General features: G+C 39.9%; 2 protein-coding genes across 2 annotated transcripts; both read left to right on the forward strand.

Annotated features, from left to right (window-relative positions):
- Positions 1-853: 853 nt before the first annotated feature.
- Positions 854-10,649, forward strand: parlb (presenilin associated, rhomboid-like b). Its single transcript, XM_067595624.1, has 10 exons — positions 854-999; positions 2,473-2,677; positions 2,765-2,905; positions 4,213-4,261; positions 4,883-4,978; positions 6,331-6,480; positions 6,563-6,633; positions 7,111-7,212; positions 7,782-7,879; positions 9,284-10,649. The coding sequence occupies exons 1-10, from the start codon at positions 890-892 to the stop codon at positions 9,414-9,416; spliced, it is 1,155 nt and encodes a 384-aa protein (XP_067451725.1). The 5' UTR covers positions 854-889; the 3' UTR covers positions 9,417-10,649.
- Positions 10,650-12,378: 1,729 nt separating this feature from the next.
- LOC137186586 (claudin-4-like) lies at positions 12,379-19,494 on the forward strand. Its single transcript, XM_067595625.1, has 6 exons — positions 12,379-12,501; positions 14,117-14,375; positions 15,378-15,542; positions 15,945-16,026; positions 16,126-16,239; positions 19,081-19,494. The coding sequence occupies exons 2-6, from the start codon at positions 14,159-14,161 to the stop codon at positions 19,172-19,174; spliced, it is 672 nt and encodes a 223-aa protein (XP_067451726.1). The 5' UTR covers positions 12,379-12,501; positions 14,117-14,158; the 3' UTR covers positions 19,175-19,494.
- The last annotated feature ends 47 nt before the right edge of the window (positions 19,495-19,541 follow it).

Raw genomic sequence — 19,541 nt, forward strand, 5'->3', positions numbered from 1 at the left:
GGAGCTCAGAGAAACTTTCCTCCTTCAGCAGATGAAGGTGAAAACAAACTCTGCACCGAGAAGAGAACAAACATCCACCTGAAGGAACAAGAAGAAACACAGGTTTTTGAGTAAAGGGACTTTAATTTTGAGTCATGGTTGCTGCCTTTTATTAAATCAAATTTGAGGCCTTTGAATAATATGCACTGTAACTTATTCTCCTGTTTTATGTCTTATTCTATTTTAGCTTATTTTTATTTTCTATTTAACTCTTTTTAAATGTATTTAAATGTCTCTTTGTAATGTCTTGGGTTTCTTTTACATTTTGTCTTGATGCCTTTTATGTTTTATGTAAAGCACTGCAATGAATTGCCTTGTTGTTGAAATGTGGTGTAATAAACCTGCCTTGTCTAGATGCAATACTTGAATAAAATATGTAAAAAATAACTTTAACTTGTATGTGCTTTGAAATAACAAACTTTTCAAACTGAAAACTGAACATGTATTGATTGTAAACTGTGAAGGCTGACACTGATCGATCATTAATAGTGTTTCCTGTTTTATTTTTAGTAACAGTTTCTTCCTAGAATTGATTTGCTCTGATTTTGTTTTACGTTGAAGGTCATGGACGGAAGTTGTGTATGCGGTGTCTGTCTCGTTTCTTCCGGTGTGCTATTTTTTTTTCCTAGGACGGCGAAGTCATGACCCGGCCTACTCTGCCTCTGATTGGCTCGTACTCGTTACTTTCGTTGTTCGGGTTGGTTAGATTTAGATATGAGGAGTGGGATTGGTGGGTAAGAATATCAGGATCAGCCAATCAGAGGCAGACTAGAGCTGGTCATGACTTCGCCATCCTAGGAAAGAAATATCGCTTCCGGTGTGAGACCTCCGTCGCTCTGTTGACCCGGTAATGAACGCCGTGCCGGGGTCACTGGGCTCCAACATGGCGTGGAGGAGCTGCTCCGTCCTGCTCAGACTGACCGGAGAAGATGTTTTACGGAGCTCCGTGAGGGGAGGCAGGTCAGTGACCGCAGCCGGAGGGAGGCAGCCTTCTCCGGCCGACGGACAGACTGACGTCCGATGCTGGAGTTAGCTTCGTTAGCTTCAAGGACAGTTAGATTTAACTGAGTGTTAGCTAGCTGGCTAACAGAGCTAACTGCTGTTTGTCTGTAAATGACACAGATCAGATCAGCGGTGAAAGAAGTACTCAGATCCTTTACTCCAGTAAAAGTACTAATACAGCAACGTAAAAATACTCCATTACAAGTAAAAATCCTGCATGAAAAATCCAACTTATTGTATTGTTTTTCTGCATCGTTAGAGTGTATTATTATCTTCTGTTCGTACACTTTTTGTGCTTAAACAAAACTGCAGTTTACATAAAAATCCTCATTTTCTGGATGTTGTGGTGTTAAAGGGACACTGATGTGCACTCAGGACTCAGTCAAGTAGCTCCATCTGCGGACTCACAGCATCTACACGACACGCCCACTTTATTGTATGACACGCCTACTTTACTATAGGATACGCCCACTGGATACGGTTTATGCACGAGGAGGGGAATGGTCGGGATGGGGGGGTATTATAAAGGTCTGTTCAGTAGTCGGGAGAGAGTTTGGGAAACGAATAAATATTAATAACTATTTTGAATCAGCAAAATATTTTAAAAGAAAGAAATGTAATATTTGTATTTTATTGCAGAAAGACTTATTCTCTGTTCTATGTGTGTTTCATACTGGGAAACTTAGAGCTCGTATCAACCAGAAAGAAAGTCTGGAGTTTACTTTTTTCCGTTGATCTGATTGGTCAGTAGCATAGGTTACCATGGTGATCTAAACTAAATATCAGCTGCTAACACAGTAGCCTAGCTGATACAACGGCTGCAACTAACGATTATTCTCATCATCATTTCATCTGGTGATTATTTTCTGGATTAATTGATTAGTTGTTTGGTCCATAAAATCGTGACAAATGTGGATCAGTGTCCCCTGAAGCCCAACATGACGTCCTCAAATGTCTTATTTTGTCCACAACTCAAAGATATTCAGTTTACTGTCATAGAGACTAAAGAAACCAGAAAATATTCACAGCAGTATTCATTTAATAGTTGCCAAATAAACGATTAATCAACTAATCATTGCAGCTCTAAATCTTTTGATTATTTTCCTGATTAATCAATTAGTCCTTTGGTCTATACGCATCATTTTCTAAAATAGTTAAAAAGTAGCCTTCACAATTTCTGTGTGTGTCTTTAATTTGCTTGTTTTTACTGACCAACAGCCCAAAACATAAAGATTTTAAATTTATTGTTTCATGTGACAAAGAAAAACAGAAAATCGTCACATTTGAGAAGCTGAAACCAGAGAAAATCTCACATTTCTGCTTGTAAAATGACAGAAACGATGATCAGATTAACAAAGTAGTTTCCAGTTAATCGACCAGTCATTGATCGGGACTCCAGACCTGCTCAGCTGCTCATCTCTGTTGCTGCAGGTGGAACCACAGCTTCCAGCAGAGATGTGGTTTCAGGAAGGCCGCCAGGAAACCAGAATCTAAGAAGGTGGAGGAGGATCTGGGACCCGCCCGCTACGACACAGTCCACCAAAAGACCTCCACCCCCCACTATGAGCAGCGGGCTCCCCCCAGCTCGCCCCGGGCGTTCAGTCGGCTCATCCGGCCGCTGGTCTTCACCGTGGGGGTAGGTGCCACCGCCGCACACACACACACACCCGCTTCACCTGCCGCAGCGTCCTGAGGTCACAGACAGGTGCTAACTTCATGTCAGTTTACAGGCTGCTCCTTCGGCTCAGCGGCCATCTGGCAGTACGAGTCTCTGAAGTCTCGAGTCCAGAGCTACTTCGACGAGGTCAGAGCCGATTGGCTGGAGAAGCTGCGACCTCAGAAACGAGGAGACTTCCGCAAAGAGGTGAGCGAAGACACACGAGACTCTGTTTCATCCGGAAATGTGTTGGAAAGTCGGTGTGTCGGGTTCAGGTGTTCAGAAATCCTCCAGAATGTCTGTGAATCTTTATTTATAAGCTGTAAGATCTCCAGGTTAAACATGGAAGCAGTTTGTTGAAATAACTGCAGTCGATTCGTTGATTCATTTGTTAAATGCATGACGGTTTTAACAGATTTTAAAGGACTTGTTTTTTCCAGTGTGTCTTAAAACAACAGTCGGGTGTTTTAAAAGATTCTTCAAATGTGCTTTCAATGTAAGAACAGGAGGAATGATTACAGCAAAAAAAACATGTTTCACTGTTCATTTGGGTTCTGACTGTCGTTTTATGACACACTTGAGAAATTGTGAACTCGTCCTTTAAAAGGTGATTTCACTTCAAATACATGAAAACATCCTGGAAAAGTATTTTAACCACATTAAATATTTTTTCGGTCCAGTTTTAAACAGCGTTTAGTTTCAGTGTTCTGACACATCAAACTGCTGCTTCTCAGCTTCTGTGATCAAACTGCTCTTATTTTTCATCAAAAGTGTCAGAAAATAGTTTTTTAATAAACCAAAGTTGGTGACATTAACAGGCACCTTGATGATAACAAATGGAAAAGCATTTACAGAACATATTTCAAGGTATTTCTTACTTTTGTTTTTTTTTTAATTAATTAAAATTAATTTTCAACAACATAATACATTATAAATACCTACAATTAAGACAAGACATGAGAGCAAACACAAACACAGAAAGAAAAACAAACAAACAAAAATCAGCAGTATTCACAACCTGGTGCATTTATAAAATGCTGTTTGTATGAACTTAAATTGTTATATTGGTTACCCTCATACTTCTAACTCCTGACCAGCGGTGACCAGCGGTGACCAGCGGTGACCAGTCCCTTACAAACTCCTCAAGAGTGTCAGCTGTCATTCAACATGAAATGCTCGACTGCTAAAATCATTTTAGGTTGTGATGTTTCTTTTTGTCTTTTAGCTCAAACAACAGTGAAGCTCTTTATTCTGATTTCATGATAGTGAACATGTGTGTTATTTACACCTGACACACACGTACGCCGACCTGAATCAACAGCTCTGTGTGGTAAATAAACTAAACAAACAATACAGAGGAATAAACATGTTTCATACAGCTTGTAGTGTCTGAATCCAGATGTTAAAGGTCTCTGTCAGCACGTAAAACTGTGAGAAGATGAACTGAAAGTTTATCACAGCGTCTCCTCCACCTGCAGTCTTGCCTGAGCCCTGATTGGCTGTTTGTGTTTCAGATGAACCAATGGTGGAACAGCTTGAGTGAAGGTCAGCGGACGGTCACAGGTGAGACTCCACACTGACTCTCTGCAGGTTTTCAGTCTGTTCACACTGGAAAAGTGACAAATTATTCAAAACAGTATGCAGACTAAAAAAAAAAAATCAGATTTTTGATGCTGCTGTTGATGGACAGTGTTCTCCCACAATGCATTGCACAAAGGAAGTTGTGGTTGATGGTGAAACAGCTGCAGGAACACAACAGAAAACAAGAAATACATTTTTAGAAAAACATTTTGTCTGCAGCAGCTTTCTAATGTTCACTTCCTGTTAGTATAAAACGGTTAAGTATGTTTATTTCCTGTATACTAACTGAAAAAAAAACTGTTAAAGATCAGTATGTTGTTTGTGTTCTGATTATTCTGTGTGATGGACAGCAGCAGCAGCTTCATAACTGTATCAGAATTGTAGATTCTGTAGAATATTTTCAACGTATCTGACACATTTTACATTTAGATTCATACAAAACACAAAAATGACGCTTCAGTCTGACTCTACGGTCAGCTGGAGCTCTGAAACCAACAGCTGACAAAACTAAACAAACATCTTAACATCCAGAATCCGGAGCAGACCTGCAGTTTCATTCTGATAATCCTGAATGTTCTGTTTCTCTGTGTTTTTTTTTCCCAGGGATCATTGCTGCTAACGCCGTCGTGTTCTGCTGTTGGAGAGTCCCGTCGCTGCAGCGCTTCATGATTAAATACTTCACTGCTAATCCCGCCTCCAGTGAGTCCGTCTGCTGCTGCAGTTACAAACAACACAGGCTGCGAATTCTCTTCAGCTGTTGCTTTGTGATTAAATTAGCCGCATTTTCAGGTTTAAGTTTGGTTTAAAGTTCTGTTTCAAACATCATCACGATTTCTTAAACCTCACTGCTCATTAAACTGCTGCGTCCTGAGGGGCCGCAGTTTAACTGCATCTGTAGTTTAGTTTAAACCAGCTGCTTTGGTAGAGATCACCTGAACACAACTAGAGGTACCTTTACCTGAGGTTTAACTTAAACCAGGTTTAACTGAGGTTTAACTTAAATCCAGTTTAACTGAGGTTTAACTTAAAACCCGGTTTAACTGAGTTTTAACTTAAACCTGGTTAAACTGAGGTTTAACTTAAACCTGGTTTAACTGAGTTTTAACTTAAACCTGGTTAGACTGAGGCTTAACTTAAACCAGGTTTAACTTAAACCAGGTTTAACTGAGGTTTAACTTAAACCAGGTTCAACTGAGGTTTAACTTAAACCTGGTTAAACTGAGGTTTAACTTAAACCAGGTTCAACTGAGGTTTAACTTAAACCTGGTTAAACTGAGGTTTAACTTAAACCTGGTTTAACTGAGTTTTAACTTAAACCCGGTTCAACTGAGGTTTAACTTAAACCAGGTTTAACTTAAACCAGGTTCAACTGAGGTTTAACTTAAACCTGGTTAAACTGAGGTTTAACTTAAACCAGGTTCAACTGAGGTTTAACTTAAACCTGGTTAAACTGAGGTTTAACTTAAACCCGATTCAACTGAGGTTTAACTTAAACCAGGTTTAACTGAGTTTTAACTTAAACCTGGTTAAACTGAGGCTTAACTTAAACCAGGTTCAACTGAGGTTTAACTTAAACCTGGTTAAACTGAGGTTTAACTTAAACCTGGTTTAACTGAGTTTTAACTTAAACCTGGTTAGACTGAGGCTTAACTTAAACCAGGTTTAACTTAAACCAGGTTTAACTGAGGTTTAACTTAAACCCGGTTTAACTGAGTTTTAACTTAAACCCGGTTTAACTGAGGTTTAACTGAAACCCGGTTTAACTGAGGTTTAACTTAAACCTGGTTTAACTAAAGTTTAACTTAAATCTGGCTTAACTGAGGTTTAATCGATTTATCGATTAATCGATGATGGAAATAGTTGGTAATTTTCTGGTGATTGGCTAATATTTGAATCAACTAATCACTGCAGTCCTAAAGGAGGCAGAGTTGTGGTTTTGACAGAGAAATCAGGTGTTTTAAAGCCCTGAAAGTTCTGTAAACACTGTACCTGTTGTTGTTTATGTGGTGCTGACGTGTTGTTGTTGTTTTTTGTCGTCTGCGTTCCTGCAGAGACTCTCTGCTCTCCCATGTTGCTCTCCACCTTCAGTCACTTCTCCTTCTTCCACATGGCGGCCAACATGTACGTCCTCTGGAGCTTCTCCACCAGCGCCGTCTCCATGCTGGGCAGAGAGCAGTTCATGGCCGTCTACCTGTCTGCAGGTACTGGACCTTAAAGCACCAGCTGACCGTCAGCAGCTGATTCTATAAAAGCACAAACACTGACGTTGTTCTGTTTGTCCAGGTGTTATTTCTACGTTTGCCAGTTATGTGTGTAAGATGGCCACAGGGAGGTTCGGCCCGTCTCTGGGAGCGGTAAGCAACAACCGTCTTCAGCTTTTATTCTGCAGCTGCCACAACAGAATATGTAGACATGTGCAGCAGTGGTCCTCAACCTCAGGGTCGGGGCACCTGAGGGGTCACAAGATGATTACTGGGGTCAAAAATAAGAAAAAACAAAATGCTGTTGCAAAAAATGTATATTTTTACTCATGAAGTACTGGATATACAGATGTTATACACTGTTATACATAAATAAACACGTTTGATCGTCTAAATGAGGTTGTTATAGAATAATGAGTCAGATGTTTGGTGTTTTAGACATTTTACAGTGTTCACAAACTCTGTGGCTTTAAAATGAGCTCAAACATCGTTTCCTGTTTCTGACCAGCTGACATAAATAGATCAGATACCAGATGACGTCAGTTTTAGCTCAATAAGCACATCTTCTGTGTGTGTGTGTGTGTGTGTGTGTGTGTGTGTGTGTGTGTGTGTGTGTGTGTGTGTTTTCAGTCTGGAGCCATCATGACCGTCCTGGCTGCTGTTTGCACCAAAATGCCAGAAGCCAAACTGGCCATCATCTTCCTCCCCATGTTCACCTTCACTGCTGCCAACGTAAGACTCACCTCACATGGTCCACCTGGTCTACCTGGTCCACCTGGTCCACCTGGTCCACCTGGTCCACCTGGTCTACCTGTCTGTCTGTCTGTCTGTCTGTCTGTGTGTCCACACTAAGCCGGCTAAATCCATAAACGCATCTTCTTCTCTCCGTTTTGTTCCTCCGTCCAGACTAAAACAGTTTGTAGAAACGCTGTCATATCGCTGACAGTAACACGGCGTTTCACTGGAAGAGGAAGAAGAAGAAACACATTAATAATGGCGGACGGCTTCATGCGAGTCTTGTCGACTTAGCTTGTTTAGAGTTAAACGTGTCGACCACCTTTCTCTGCTCAAACTGTTGGAATCTGCTGCAATAAACTAAATGTCAGGAAACATTACACCGTTTCTTCTTCGCTGGTTTTCTGTGACTGTCTTGCTCGTCTGTCCTCCGTACACGCCCAGTAGGAGGAGAATTACCCGATTTGGTCGGTTTAGCTTGAAAACGACGTTTTAGAATTTAGCCAGCTTAACGTAGACGTCGTCCTACTGTGTGACTGATCCTCTGTATCTCCGTCTCTCTCCAGGCTCTGAAGGCCATCGTTGCCATGGATACAGCCGGTCTGGTGCTGGGATGGAAGTTTTTTGATCACGCTGCTCATTTAGGAGGAGCCATGTTTGGAATGTAAGTTATATTTACAGTGAATAACGACAGAAATGTGATTCATTAAAGCTATAATATGTAATTATTCCACATTAAAATGTGTAAAAACAACTAGACCTATGTTATATATGTTGTTGAGTTGTGTACTTACATTATCCCAAATGTTTCCAACATTTGGTCGCCTGTCGATGGCGTCATACCTCCTCTACCAAAGAGTAAACACGCACCAGATGCATACGGCGGCGCTGTGTTTGTCCGCTACAATGGCGTCTACCAAAGAGTAACTTACACACATACAAGATAATACATCGGCGTTGTGGTTGTTCCACACAAACTGTTATAAATGGACTTTTATTCAGTTTTAAGCCACATTTTCATGATAAATTTAGGTGGTTTTTAACTATATCTTTTAGCCGGAAGAAGGATTTTAGTCATTGGACGTCTGGATCTTAAGTTATCAGAGAAATAAACTGGACAAACGTTAGCAGCAGCTCGGCTAACAGCCCCTCCAGGAAGTCCGGTGGTCACCAAACATCATCGGAGAAATATTGATTTTTTAGGTGAAACAGCTTTAATTAGTATTTTAACGATTTTAATCTGTGTGTACGTTTGTTCTGGAGAGGAGGAGACCTCTGCGGGTAAAAACATCCCGAATGATGAACACTGCAGTAATCATATCCCAGTGAAGCTGGTTAATTAACGACAAAAACATGATATCAAACTTCAGAGGATATTAGCACTGAAATTATCAATTGATACAACAGTGAAACAAGCTGTGCCAAATGAGGAATGAACAAATCAATTACATCGATAGATGAATCATACGCAACAATTAGTTAATGAAACGATTAGTCAATCAAATGAAAATGAATCGTACTAAAACTAAATAATTGTCGGACAAAACAGGACATCTGAAGACTGTAGGACGCTATGAAAGACGTTTTTTATTGTTTTCTGATGTTTTATGGATTAAACAATTAATCAGCGACAATAATCAGCAGTTCAGTTGATAATGGAAACAATCATTAGTTGCAGCTCTACTCATCTTTTACATTAAAGATCCTCCAGACATGTTTTCAGACATAAAAATACCAATTACCAAATATCATCATCATCGTCTCGTCCATCATGTAAAACTCCAGAATATGTAAATATTGTTGGTTTCTAAAGTTTTCCTGCTGGACACCAGATGTTTCCTCCTTCACTGTGAAGTTCATCCTCAGTGTTTGTTCACTGGAGGCTTCAAGTTTCCACATCACACTTGTGTAAACTGAATCCTGGACCACGATTGGCTCCAACTTAGTTGTGATGTCATAAATCCTGCAGGTGTGTCCAGCTGTTAAACTGAGATTTAACATGCAAACACATCATATAAATACAGAAACAATGTATAAATATTCGTCCTCTGCTCCGTCTCTGCTGCAGCTGGTACATCCTGTTCGGTCACGAGTTGATCTGGAAGAACCGTGAGCCCTTCGTTAAGTTCTGGCACGACCTGAGGACTCGAGGCGGGCCGGGCGGCGGCGGCGGCGACGACGGCCGAGGAGGTTCCATCTAGGACGCTGAAACCACGGGACTGATGGGGGGAAAAAAAACGCTCCTAACATGTAAACATGTATAAATGTACAGATGTGCAGAGAACAGGAAGAAGCTGCGGCGTCCCTGCACCATTCGGCTTCCCCAGGACGAGTTTACAGGAAGCAGACGGGAGTCACGACGGTCGATGGTTTCCACACAGACACTTCATGTCTGTATATACGATGCAGATTTGTGTCTTTCTGTTTGTATTTGTTGACATTTTGTTTCCCTGCAGAAACAAATAAACTCAACAGATTGTTTATTTACTCGCAACAGACGCTGAGCACAAAGATACAAACGTGGAAATTATTATTCTAGTGTTTGGATTCATAGTTTTTCTACTATAAAAGGTTTAGTAACACCAAACTGTTGATTTAGTTTATTACAAAAAAACAAGATTTACAAATATATTAAACTGAGAAACCTGTAAATCATCTTTCTGCAGAAACTCAGTTTGTTTTGTTATTTTGTCATTAATTCATATTTGTGTTTGTTGATGAACTCGGGGACGTTTCATGTCTGAAACCGATCATGTCACTGATGTTCCTTCAGTTTTGGAGAGCTGTGTGCAGATTTATTTGTAAAATATTTAAAATAAAATTAGCACTGGATCTAAAAACATAACGTTTCAGTTTTATATACTGGTTTAGGACCAGTCAGAATGTCATTTATAAGGGCCACAGTTACAGGGACAGTCCTCTGTGATAGTAAACAGGTCAAACTTATCTTACGAGTGAGAACATTTAAATTAAATTAAATACCTGTTAAATGATTTCTGAGTAAACTGCACTATTATATGTATATATAAATTATAGCTTATTATTTTGTAATATAATGTTTTTATCTAAAGACCAACTATAACCATAGCAGCATAATCAAAATCTAAAAACAATATAATACTATAAATTAGGTATTATATTGGTATTAAAAATGCTTTTTCTTTCAAAATTATGACTTTACTCTTGAAACAATATATTATATAAGAATATGGTGACTTTTTCCCAGCAGTGCTCTCATACTCAGCAGGAGACTGAAAATATTTCAGTCAAATTAAACGTTTCTGCCACAGATCGACTTTTTAAACTAAGAAAAATCAAATGTCAAAGTATTTCAACCTTTATAAACATGACGAGCTCAGTTCTGTTCTTCTCGTCTTTCCTTCTGATTATTTATGTTTGTTGATTTTCTTCCAAATAAAACTGTAAAACTCTGATGGATCAGCTGTTTGTGTGTTTGTTGCAGTCGAAGCTGTGATTGGCTGAGATCAGACGAGCTGTCAATCATCCTGCAAAATAAAACCTCGGTTGGACAAACAGAGAGGCGCTCTGCAGTCTGAAGTCCACAAACCGTCACACAGACAAACACACACAGGTTTAGTCTCTGTGTGTTCAGTAAATCACCGTCAGTGTGTGTAAATCTCAGTTTGTTGGTTCAATGACTTAAATATCAACACAGACACATTGAGAGAAGTTAAGACTGGAGTGATGTTCTCACTGCAGCTGCTCAGCAAAGACAAGAGTAGAACAAATAATAATCAAAAGCTTTGTTTCATTTCTCAGTGTTTTCAAAAAATATGTCTCATCTATAAAGTCCAAGTGAAATTAAACTGCCTTTTTCTGTCTGCCACAGCAACACATCTGCTCTGTAAACCACCAAACAAAGCTAATCACAAAACCAAAAGGGAGAAATTTATATTTTTAATTCTTTGGTTTCATGATGGCGCCTCCTGGTTTCACATTATTTTGATAAAATACAACTCCATCATCTGCATACGTAGCTTGAGTCCTTATTTCTAATCTCCTCCCAGCTGCTGTCAATAAAAAAAACCATAAAGTTTCTTAGTATGAAGAGAAAAGGTAGAGACACCTGTACAGGTTTAATTGAAAAATCACCAAGAGAACCTGACTGACGAGATGTTTTCAGTGTTCTTGTTGTGTTTTGCAGCTCAGGAATTGACAGAATATTAATTGGCAATGATTAAGTTGCTTTTTTAAGCGAAAATACCAAAAATTCTCTGGCAGTAGCGTCTCACATGTGAATATTTACTAGTTTTCCAGTTTTTAATGATAGTGAACTCAACATGTTTGTGTTTGTGACTGTTGATCATCTGAACATGTTCACTTGGGCTTCAGGGAATAATGATCCACATTTTATACACTGAACAATCAATAGATGATTAAAGACAATAATTACAGTCCCTCTTCAAGACCAGGACCACAAGATGGAGGATGGAGGACCTGTCAGAGTTCAGACTGGACTTCACTGCTGCTCATTTAGGTCTAATAACCCAAAGGATGTGGAGGAAACCTGGGATTAGTGGGTCACTTCATGAGCTGATCGTATGTTTCTACCTGAGAAGTAGCAAGTAGCTCCAAACCCCCCAAAGACGCCCAAAGGCAACTTATGAGACATAATTGAGCCTGGGAATGGTCATCATATACTTTCATCATAATGTTCTAAGCCCTTTTACACTTTAAACTTTCAAAATCTGAATAGGAACCAAACCAAAACACAATGTTTTTTACAGATTTATGACTAGAACAACTTGACACACAGTGCTGAGCTGCATCTCAAATTAATCTTTAGGTTCCCAGCTTTCAGATGATGCATCACCACAAATATGTGACAGATACTGTTGACCTGCTAAAGATCATCTGTCCCCCCATAAAAAAAGACAAAAATGGGTCTCTGGTAGGAGGAGGGAGTGGAAGAGGTAATAAAGTTAAACCTGTAAACTGGACAGATGGAAACTGAAGAGATGGACCACAATATATATGTATATTTCTTTCCTTTGAACGTATGAGGTAAAGTATTACAGGTGGTTTTAGTGGCTTTAAGAAGTCTGAAATCTGCTGCTAACAAACAGAGTTGGAGGTGAAACTCTGTCAATAATGATGTATGTTCAGCAGTGGTTCGGCCCTTTGCAGAGTTCATCGACCCCAAACACAAAACGACCTCAGAGGATCAGATCAGCTTCACATCACAGAAACAAACAGCAGGACAGAAGAACGACGAGCGACTACAACCTAAAACAACTTCACTTCAGCCTCCGAATCTGACTGACGGTAAGAAGACTGATGTGTTTTGGTGAAGTTATGATCAGGATGTGATGTTCTCACATGATCTCACATGTCTTATGTTATTTTCATGGATTCATTTTTGTCCTTTTGTTCAACCTAAAACTGTAAAGACACAGAATTTGTTTCAAAACACTGTTTATTTCCAGTTTCTGTGTTTTAAAAAAGACAAGACTGACCACATGTAACAGGAAGTAGTTATAATGTGAACACGGTGGAGGTCAGCGGGGGCAGATGGGAGGAGTAATGACACAAGTTCAGTGACCAAAAGATTTGATTTTAATGATTGAACTCGACCGAAACCTGAAGCAAACAGTGCAGGAGACCTACAGTATCTCTGGTAACATCTAATCATAGTGCAGCCTTATTCACAGATGATTCAACGTTACAGACTGTCTGGCATCTAATAATTGTATTTATTTACACACAAACCTGGGGAGGAACTTGATTTGGTATATAATTTGGTAATTCAGTCTATCCTTAAACTAAGCTCCTTTACACCTGATGAGAAAATGTCTTGGTCTCATCTTAAAGACAAAACGTGCAGAGTGATATCTGTTATTAAAAGGTGTCACTCATGTCGATCTTCACACACATTAAAGCAGGTAGTACGATGTTTGGTTTTGACACATCTGGACCGTAATAAGATCACCTTAAAAAAAAAAAAAAAAACAGACAAGTCAAATGAGCCAAAGACCAATTTAAGGTGATTCTAACTGATTCTGGCTTTATTTAGTTTGTAGGGAAGTTTATTGTCGGCACACTATGACCAGTAGAGGACGTCACCTCCGGTATCACACTTCGACTGCTTTTAGCACTGTCACATGTTACTAACAAAACAACGTCACACCTGGTCACATGATCATGACGATATATAAAACTATATTACAAGAGGGATAAAACATGGACTGGCAGGGAAAAGGAGAGAAATAATGAACTGTTTGGCTTTCTATAGCAAAGAGAGCTGATGTGACATTTTGCATTATCAGTAGTAATCGATATGTGTATATTTTGTCTTCTTTCTTTTTGTTTTTTTGTAGTCGTCTTTCCATCTGTCAATATTTTTATTTTTTATAATTCTGTTGATCTTGTCTTCAGCTTTTAAACTCATGTTTAGCTAAGTATACGGAGGTAAATGTGTGTTTATTTGAATATCTTTGTGTGCAAATCAAATCATCTTTTTAACGTGCAAACAAATGAATAAGAAAAACAGAAATAAAATACTCTGACAGCAAACACCGCTGGCTGTGAGCACAGCTGTTTCCTCCAGTATTCATGTTTTTTTTAGGACAGAATTCCCTCCTTTTGTTTCCTCGCACACTATTTTTGTTCTCAGCTACAAAAAGCTTTATATATTTTTCATAAATGCAGAAGTATTTACACCTGGAAACACGCTGATGTGGAAAATCACCAGAGATCTGTTTTAAAATCCACCAAACAAGTTGAAAGGTCATTTCCTTCCAACTTTATTTAAAAATGGAACAAGTGAATAGATCAGACAACAAATGATAAGAAATAAAATAAATAGTTGACAAAACATCAAATATTTGATTCAATGAGATGTTCCTGTTGGTTTGGTGTGTTTGGCTGTTGGTGTTTCCAGGTGTTTCCAGGTGTTTCCAGGTGTGTGTGTGTGCAGAGCAGCATGACGGTGGGTCTGCAGGTTGTGGGTCTGGTTCTGGGCGTGGTGTCCTGGTGTCTGCAGTCCAGCTGTACGTCCTCTCAGATGTGGAAGGTGAGGAGTCAGGTGGAGTCGGTCACCAGCAGTCAGTGGCAGTTTGAAGGTCTGTGGATGAGCTGCGCCGCCACATCGCTGGGATCGCTCCAGTGCAGCAAGTTCAAGACGGTGCTGGGACTGCCGGGTGAGGACTCACTGCACGCTTTATACAACACACACACACACACACACACACACAGGACATGTGTACAGTTTAGTTTTTATTCTACACATATAAAGTTAAATTAATGCAAAATAACTCTTAGAGCAGCAGATAGTGTTGGAATTAAATGCATCTTTGAGAAGATTACTGGATTTATTAATCGACAGTGGTGGAAGAAGTGTTCAGATCTTTTACTTATGTGAGTAAAAGTAAATCTGAGGGGTGGTGAGATGATTAATGGGAGAGGAAAGAAGAAAAAACAAAGTTCTGATACACAAATCTGTTTTCAGTTTTTGGACTTTTTCTCTAATCTTTGATTTTTGCTGAAATATTGGATCATTTGAACATTTATTGAAATGAAAGCATGTGAGAAGTTTAGTGGGAAAAATCACTATTTGGTGGAGCTGTTAACAACTCATAGACATGTGAAATGTGACCCCGACTACACACTGCTTTTTGTAAGATGTCAAAAGCCAAAAAGGTTGGAAACCACTGGTTTCATCTTTAACAATGTGTTGTATTTTAAAAGCTTGTTATATTATCCATTGTGTCAAATCTTCATCTGAAAAGTAACTAAAGCTGTCAAATAAATGTAGTGGAGTAGAAAGTACAATATTTCCCTCTGAAATGTAGAAAGTAGCATCACATGGAAATACTCAAGTAAAGTACAAGTACCTCTAAACTGTACTGAAGTACAGTACTTTATGAAATGTTAATTGACTTTATTCAGATTTAATATATTAGAATCCATCAATTGTTTAAAAAGTTGGAGTGAAAGTTAACAAAGTCACTCCTGAATTTAAGGTTTTTCTCACCTATTAAAACCCAGCTGGATATATTCCAGTTCATAGTGGGGGTGTCATGTTTGACTCTTCTGTCATCAGCACTGAAAAACATTTTTTCAACATCTAAAAACTTTATTCAAACTTCTCTAACATCTCAAGCTCCACTTGTGTTTGACATCCTGGTCTGTGGTGATCCCAGCTCACCTGCAGGTCTGCCGGGCTCTGATGATCCTGTCCCTGCTGGTCGGTCTGGCTTCCATCATTGTCTCCGTGCTCGGACTCAAGTGCACCAAGATCGGAAGAACCTCGGAGCACACCAAAGACCAGATCGCTCTGAGCGGAGGAATCCTGTTCATCCTGTCCGGTACGCTTCAGGACTCACAGCACCTGCTTCAAATGTTACTGAGGAAACCTGTCCACATATATATATACGTCATCTGAACTGCACCATTGCTCCGAGTCACAGTTACTATGGCCGCTAGATGGCAGCTGTCACTCAAATTAACTATAGGTGGTTTTGGGGCGACTGACATTTACGATTTTTGGGTCTTACTGTAGTTTAGTGAAGCAGGTTTGAATTGGACTGCTGTCTGTTTTCCTCCACAAGGACAGAAGATCATTCAGTGAGTCTGTACGAGCATGATGAGGCATTTGCAGTGTTGTCATGTGTGCAAACTGATGTTTCAGGCTAGATGTTTCATCAGTATCTGAGCTCCAGACTGCAGACAGGTGTGAGTGTGAGATGTGTTGCTGTTTGCTCCCTCAGGTTTGTTCACTCTGACTGCAGTGTCCTGGTACGCTGCCCGAGTCATCCATGACTTCTACAACCCGCTGAACGGAGGAGTCCGGTCAGTCCCACGAACAAACATGATGATGATGATGATGATGATGATGGTGAAGGTGATGATGGTGATGATGATGGTGGTGGTGTGGTTTTCTTTTTGCAGGTTCGAGCTGGGCACTGGTCTGTATCTGGGCTGGGGAGCTTCCTGTCTGGCCATCCTGGGGGGCTCGATGCTCTGCTGCTCCTGCAGGAGGAGCTCCCCCGCCCCCCCTGCACGGTAAACCCACAACACCTGCGGCATGTAGTACCACAGTCTGTCCACATGGGGCGCTGTCAGTCATCTGAAGTGATGCCGACAACGTCTGGTGTTACGCATCATGACCACACAGAATTTTTTATTTTTATTCATTTTTGCACAGATCCAGACACAGCTTAAAATCCAGATAACAAGTAAAACAGAGGAGATGTTCAGAAGCTACAGGCTGATACAACAGAACTCCCCTCAACTTAAGAAAACAAACAAACAAACAAACACTAAACTAATCAAAGCTGCAAGCAGCGTTGAACGGGCGATGAGATGAAATAAGCAACCAAAGGGAGAGAGAAGCTGTATCTGACTCACGTTATCTGATGTTTTCTTCTTTCTATCATGTTGATGAAGTATTCATGTCATAACATCCATTTTTGGCTGTTGGTCATCTTGTTTGTTAGTTAACAGAACTTTGTGGCTGCGGCTTAACCAGTCTGATATCATTAGCAACAATGACAAACAAGCTAACTCTCCTGGTTGTTTCTCCGGTTGCTTCTCTCTCCAGCCGCTCCCTGGCGGTGTCCTGCTGCTGCTGCGCTGCACAGTCCAGATCTTTTCTCCCATATGCTTAACAACAGTCCTTAACAGTCCTTCCATGGATGTATAAAGAGTCCTTCAGGCTGCTACAGCAAGCCAGCTGTTGCATTGGCTAACGCAAGGAGCTATCCACTGCTGCTATTCTGCCTTACAGTGGAGAGAATTGAAGATGAATTCTGGAAACTATCATTGGACCAACTCGATGTCAATATTGCATTCTGGTTGTTGATTGGTTAGGGAGACCATCCTCCCTTGGGGCGTCATTTTACGTGTCTCTTCCAAAGAAGGGAGAAAAAATATGTTGTAAATAATACTGAGATTGGGTAATGGTTTATTTCAACCAAATATTGTTTTTCATATTTTGATCTCCCTCTTGCCTCTCAAAAAATAGAGAAAGATATTAAAAAAAACAATTACATCTGATTGACAAGAGCCATGACACTGTTTACATAAAAGTTCGTAAACTCTTCAAGTAAAGGCGTGGACTGCCCTTCCACCTCAAGGTGTAATTATCAGTCTTTACAGCTTGAGCACCTCCACCCTCTCTCTCCCTCTCAGTTGGAGAGGAGAATGTTAAAGTACACTTCTTGTGTGATCTCCTCATGAATCCCATTACTTTGGCCAAATCTTTTTTTTTTGTAGGAAATTTTGTTGCGAATCCATTGTTACAGGTTTGAAAGTGGTCAGACTTATAGTTTAGATGTCAGAAGCCCATGTTTGACACAAAGGTCATGCCTCCCCATTGCTTTATATTGTAAGGGTGATGTGGCACAGCAACTTTCGAGGCTTATAAAATCCAAACCATTCAAGTTATTACATAGTTTTTTTCAGCACAGTGTCATAAGTCATATATCAAAGTTTGAAGTTGATACCATTAACGCCGTCAGAGGAGATAGCGTTTGTTCGGAGGCCAAAATTGAGGCAAGTCTTATTTTGAAACGCTAATTGCGAACATCCTGTTGGATTTAGGTCAAGAGCGTCAGCAAATGATTTGATGAGACGAATAATTGAGTTTCGGTTTGATCTCTCTACAATATTCCTACAGGCCGTGGCGGCCATTTTAGTTACATAGGTGGCGCTAGAGAGCACATTTTGGCACTTTGGGGGTTAATTCTTTATCAAATGTTTCACCAGACTTTATGTGCGTGCCAAATTTGGTGAGTTTTTGAGCATGTTTAGGGGGTCAAATTTAGGTCTGATGTCCCGTAATAATAAAGAAAGAAACAAAAACATGAAAGGGCATGTTAATGCCCTTTGGGCTCAGGCCCTAATAAATACAACAGGATTACAATAAGGAGAGATCAATAGAGAGTGCATAAGAATGTTTACTGAGGTTGACAACAGAGAAGGACTTTGGCAATTAGACCTTGTTGATGTGATGGATCTTTGAGACGGGAGATGTACGGATGTATCTGACAAGTTCACATTTCGAGTAAAGAATGAAGTGAAATCCTACAACTATAGTTTGTTTCATGGTTTGTTGACGTTGCCTCCCAAACCACCAGAAGTCGACCATGATGCAACTTCTAGAAGCTGACCAATCCGAACAGAGTGGGCTCATTGGGAGGTGGGCCTTAAAGAGACAGGAGCTAAAATGGCCTGTTTCAGAGAGAGGCTGAAGTGAGGGGCTGCATAAAGGACCTGTATAAGATAAATAAGGAGGTTTTAACTGGAAATCATGCAAGGATATTCCAGTAGAGCCCCAGAATATAAATATAGAGCTGGAAATGTGCAAAATATGTCCTCTTCAAACTCTCACTAGAGTTTAAACCTCACCGTTGGGCCATGGGTCCAAAGTTTTGAACATTGTCTGAAACAGATGCATGAAAAACCCATCTGAAGCCAACGTGCATAATATATAAAGAGGTGTGAAGTGTGAGGAGATATTTCAGACGCTGCTGGTTCCTGCAGTAAAAGTCTAAGTTATTCTTCTCATAGACGATGTTAGTGACTCACAGTTCTCTGATCAACATGAAACTCTTCTGGTCTAATCATCAGAACTAAAGATGAACAACTGTGTCAGAAAATATCCTTAGTAAAAAGTTAATGCTACAAACCTGTGGACATAAAAACTGAAGGAGAGAAGTCACCTATGACTCCTAATGTGCATGTCAGCAAGAAACATCCAATCATAGAGCTTCAGATTCTGTTACAGTAACAGTTTTTGATTTGATTGTAGCTTGTTGGGGGTCATATTTCTACCTGTGAGACAGGTGTGATTGTATTTGGGTGTAAATCAGATATTTGATTGTACTGAGTTTCTCTCTGCAGGCAGTTTTCATACAACTACTCAAGCAGTCGAGGACAGAGCATCTACAGAGCAGCTCCGGCTTCAGACAACAGCAGCTCCAAAGCCTACGTCTAAACCTCCTGAACACCTGCACAAGTTACTGCTGATACACAGAAGACTGAACTCAGCACTATCTGACTCAGAATTGTGTTGGATTTTTAGGAATCTTATGGATTTTCTACCAAAAACATTTTTTTAAAAAACACAAAATTTAGAGTGTGCTGATGAGTTTTTTAAACTAAAGAAATTTCATTATGAGGGGGGCTCATTCTTTGATTTATGCCTAATTATTTTGTATTAATGGTGTCATTATCTAATAAGGACATCTAGTACTTACCTGAGGATTATCTGTATGTGAAGAGTTTCATTTTGTTGTAAATAAAATGTTCGCTGAATCTGTGTGAGTGTTCAATACCAATGTCCGGCCAGTAGATGTCACTAC

The sequence above is a fragment of the Thunnus thynnus genome, chromosome 7, assembly GCF_963924715.1.
Source record: "Thunnus thynnus chromosome 7, fThuThy2.1, whole genome shotgun sequence".
Taxonomy (NCBI): Eukaryota; Metazoa; Chordata; class Actinopteri; order Scombriformes; family Scombridae; genus Thunnus; species Thunnus thynnus.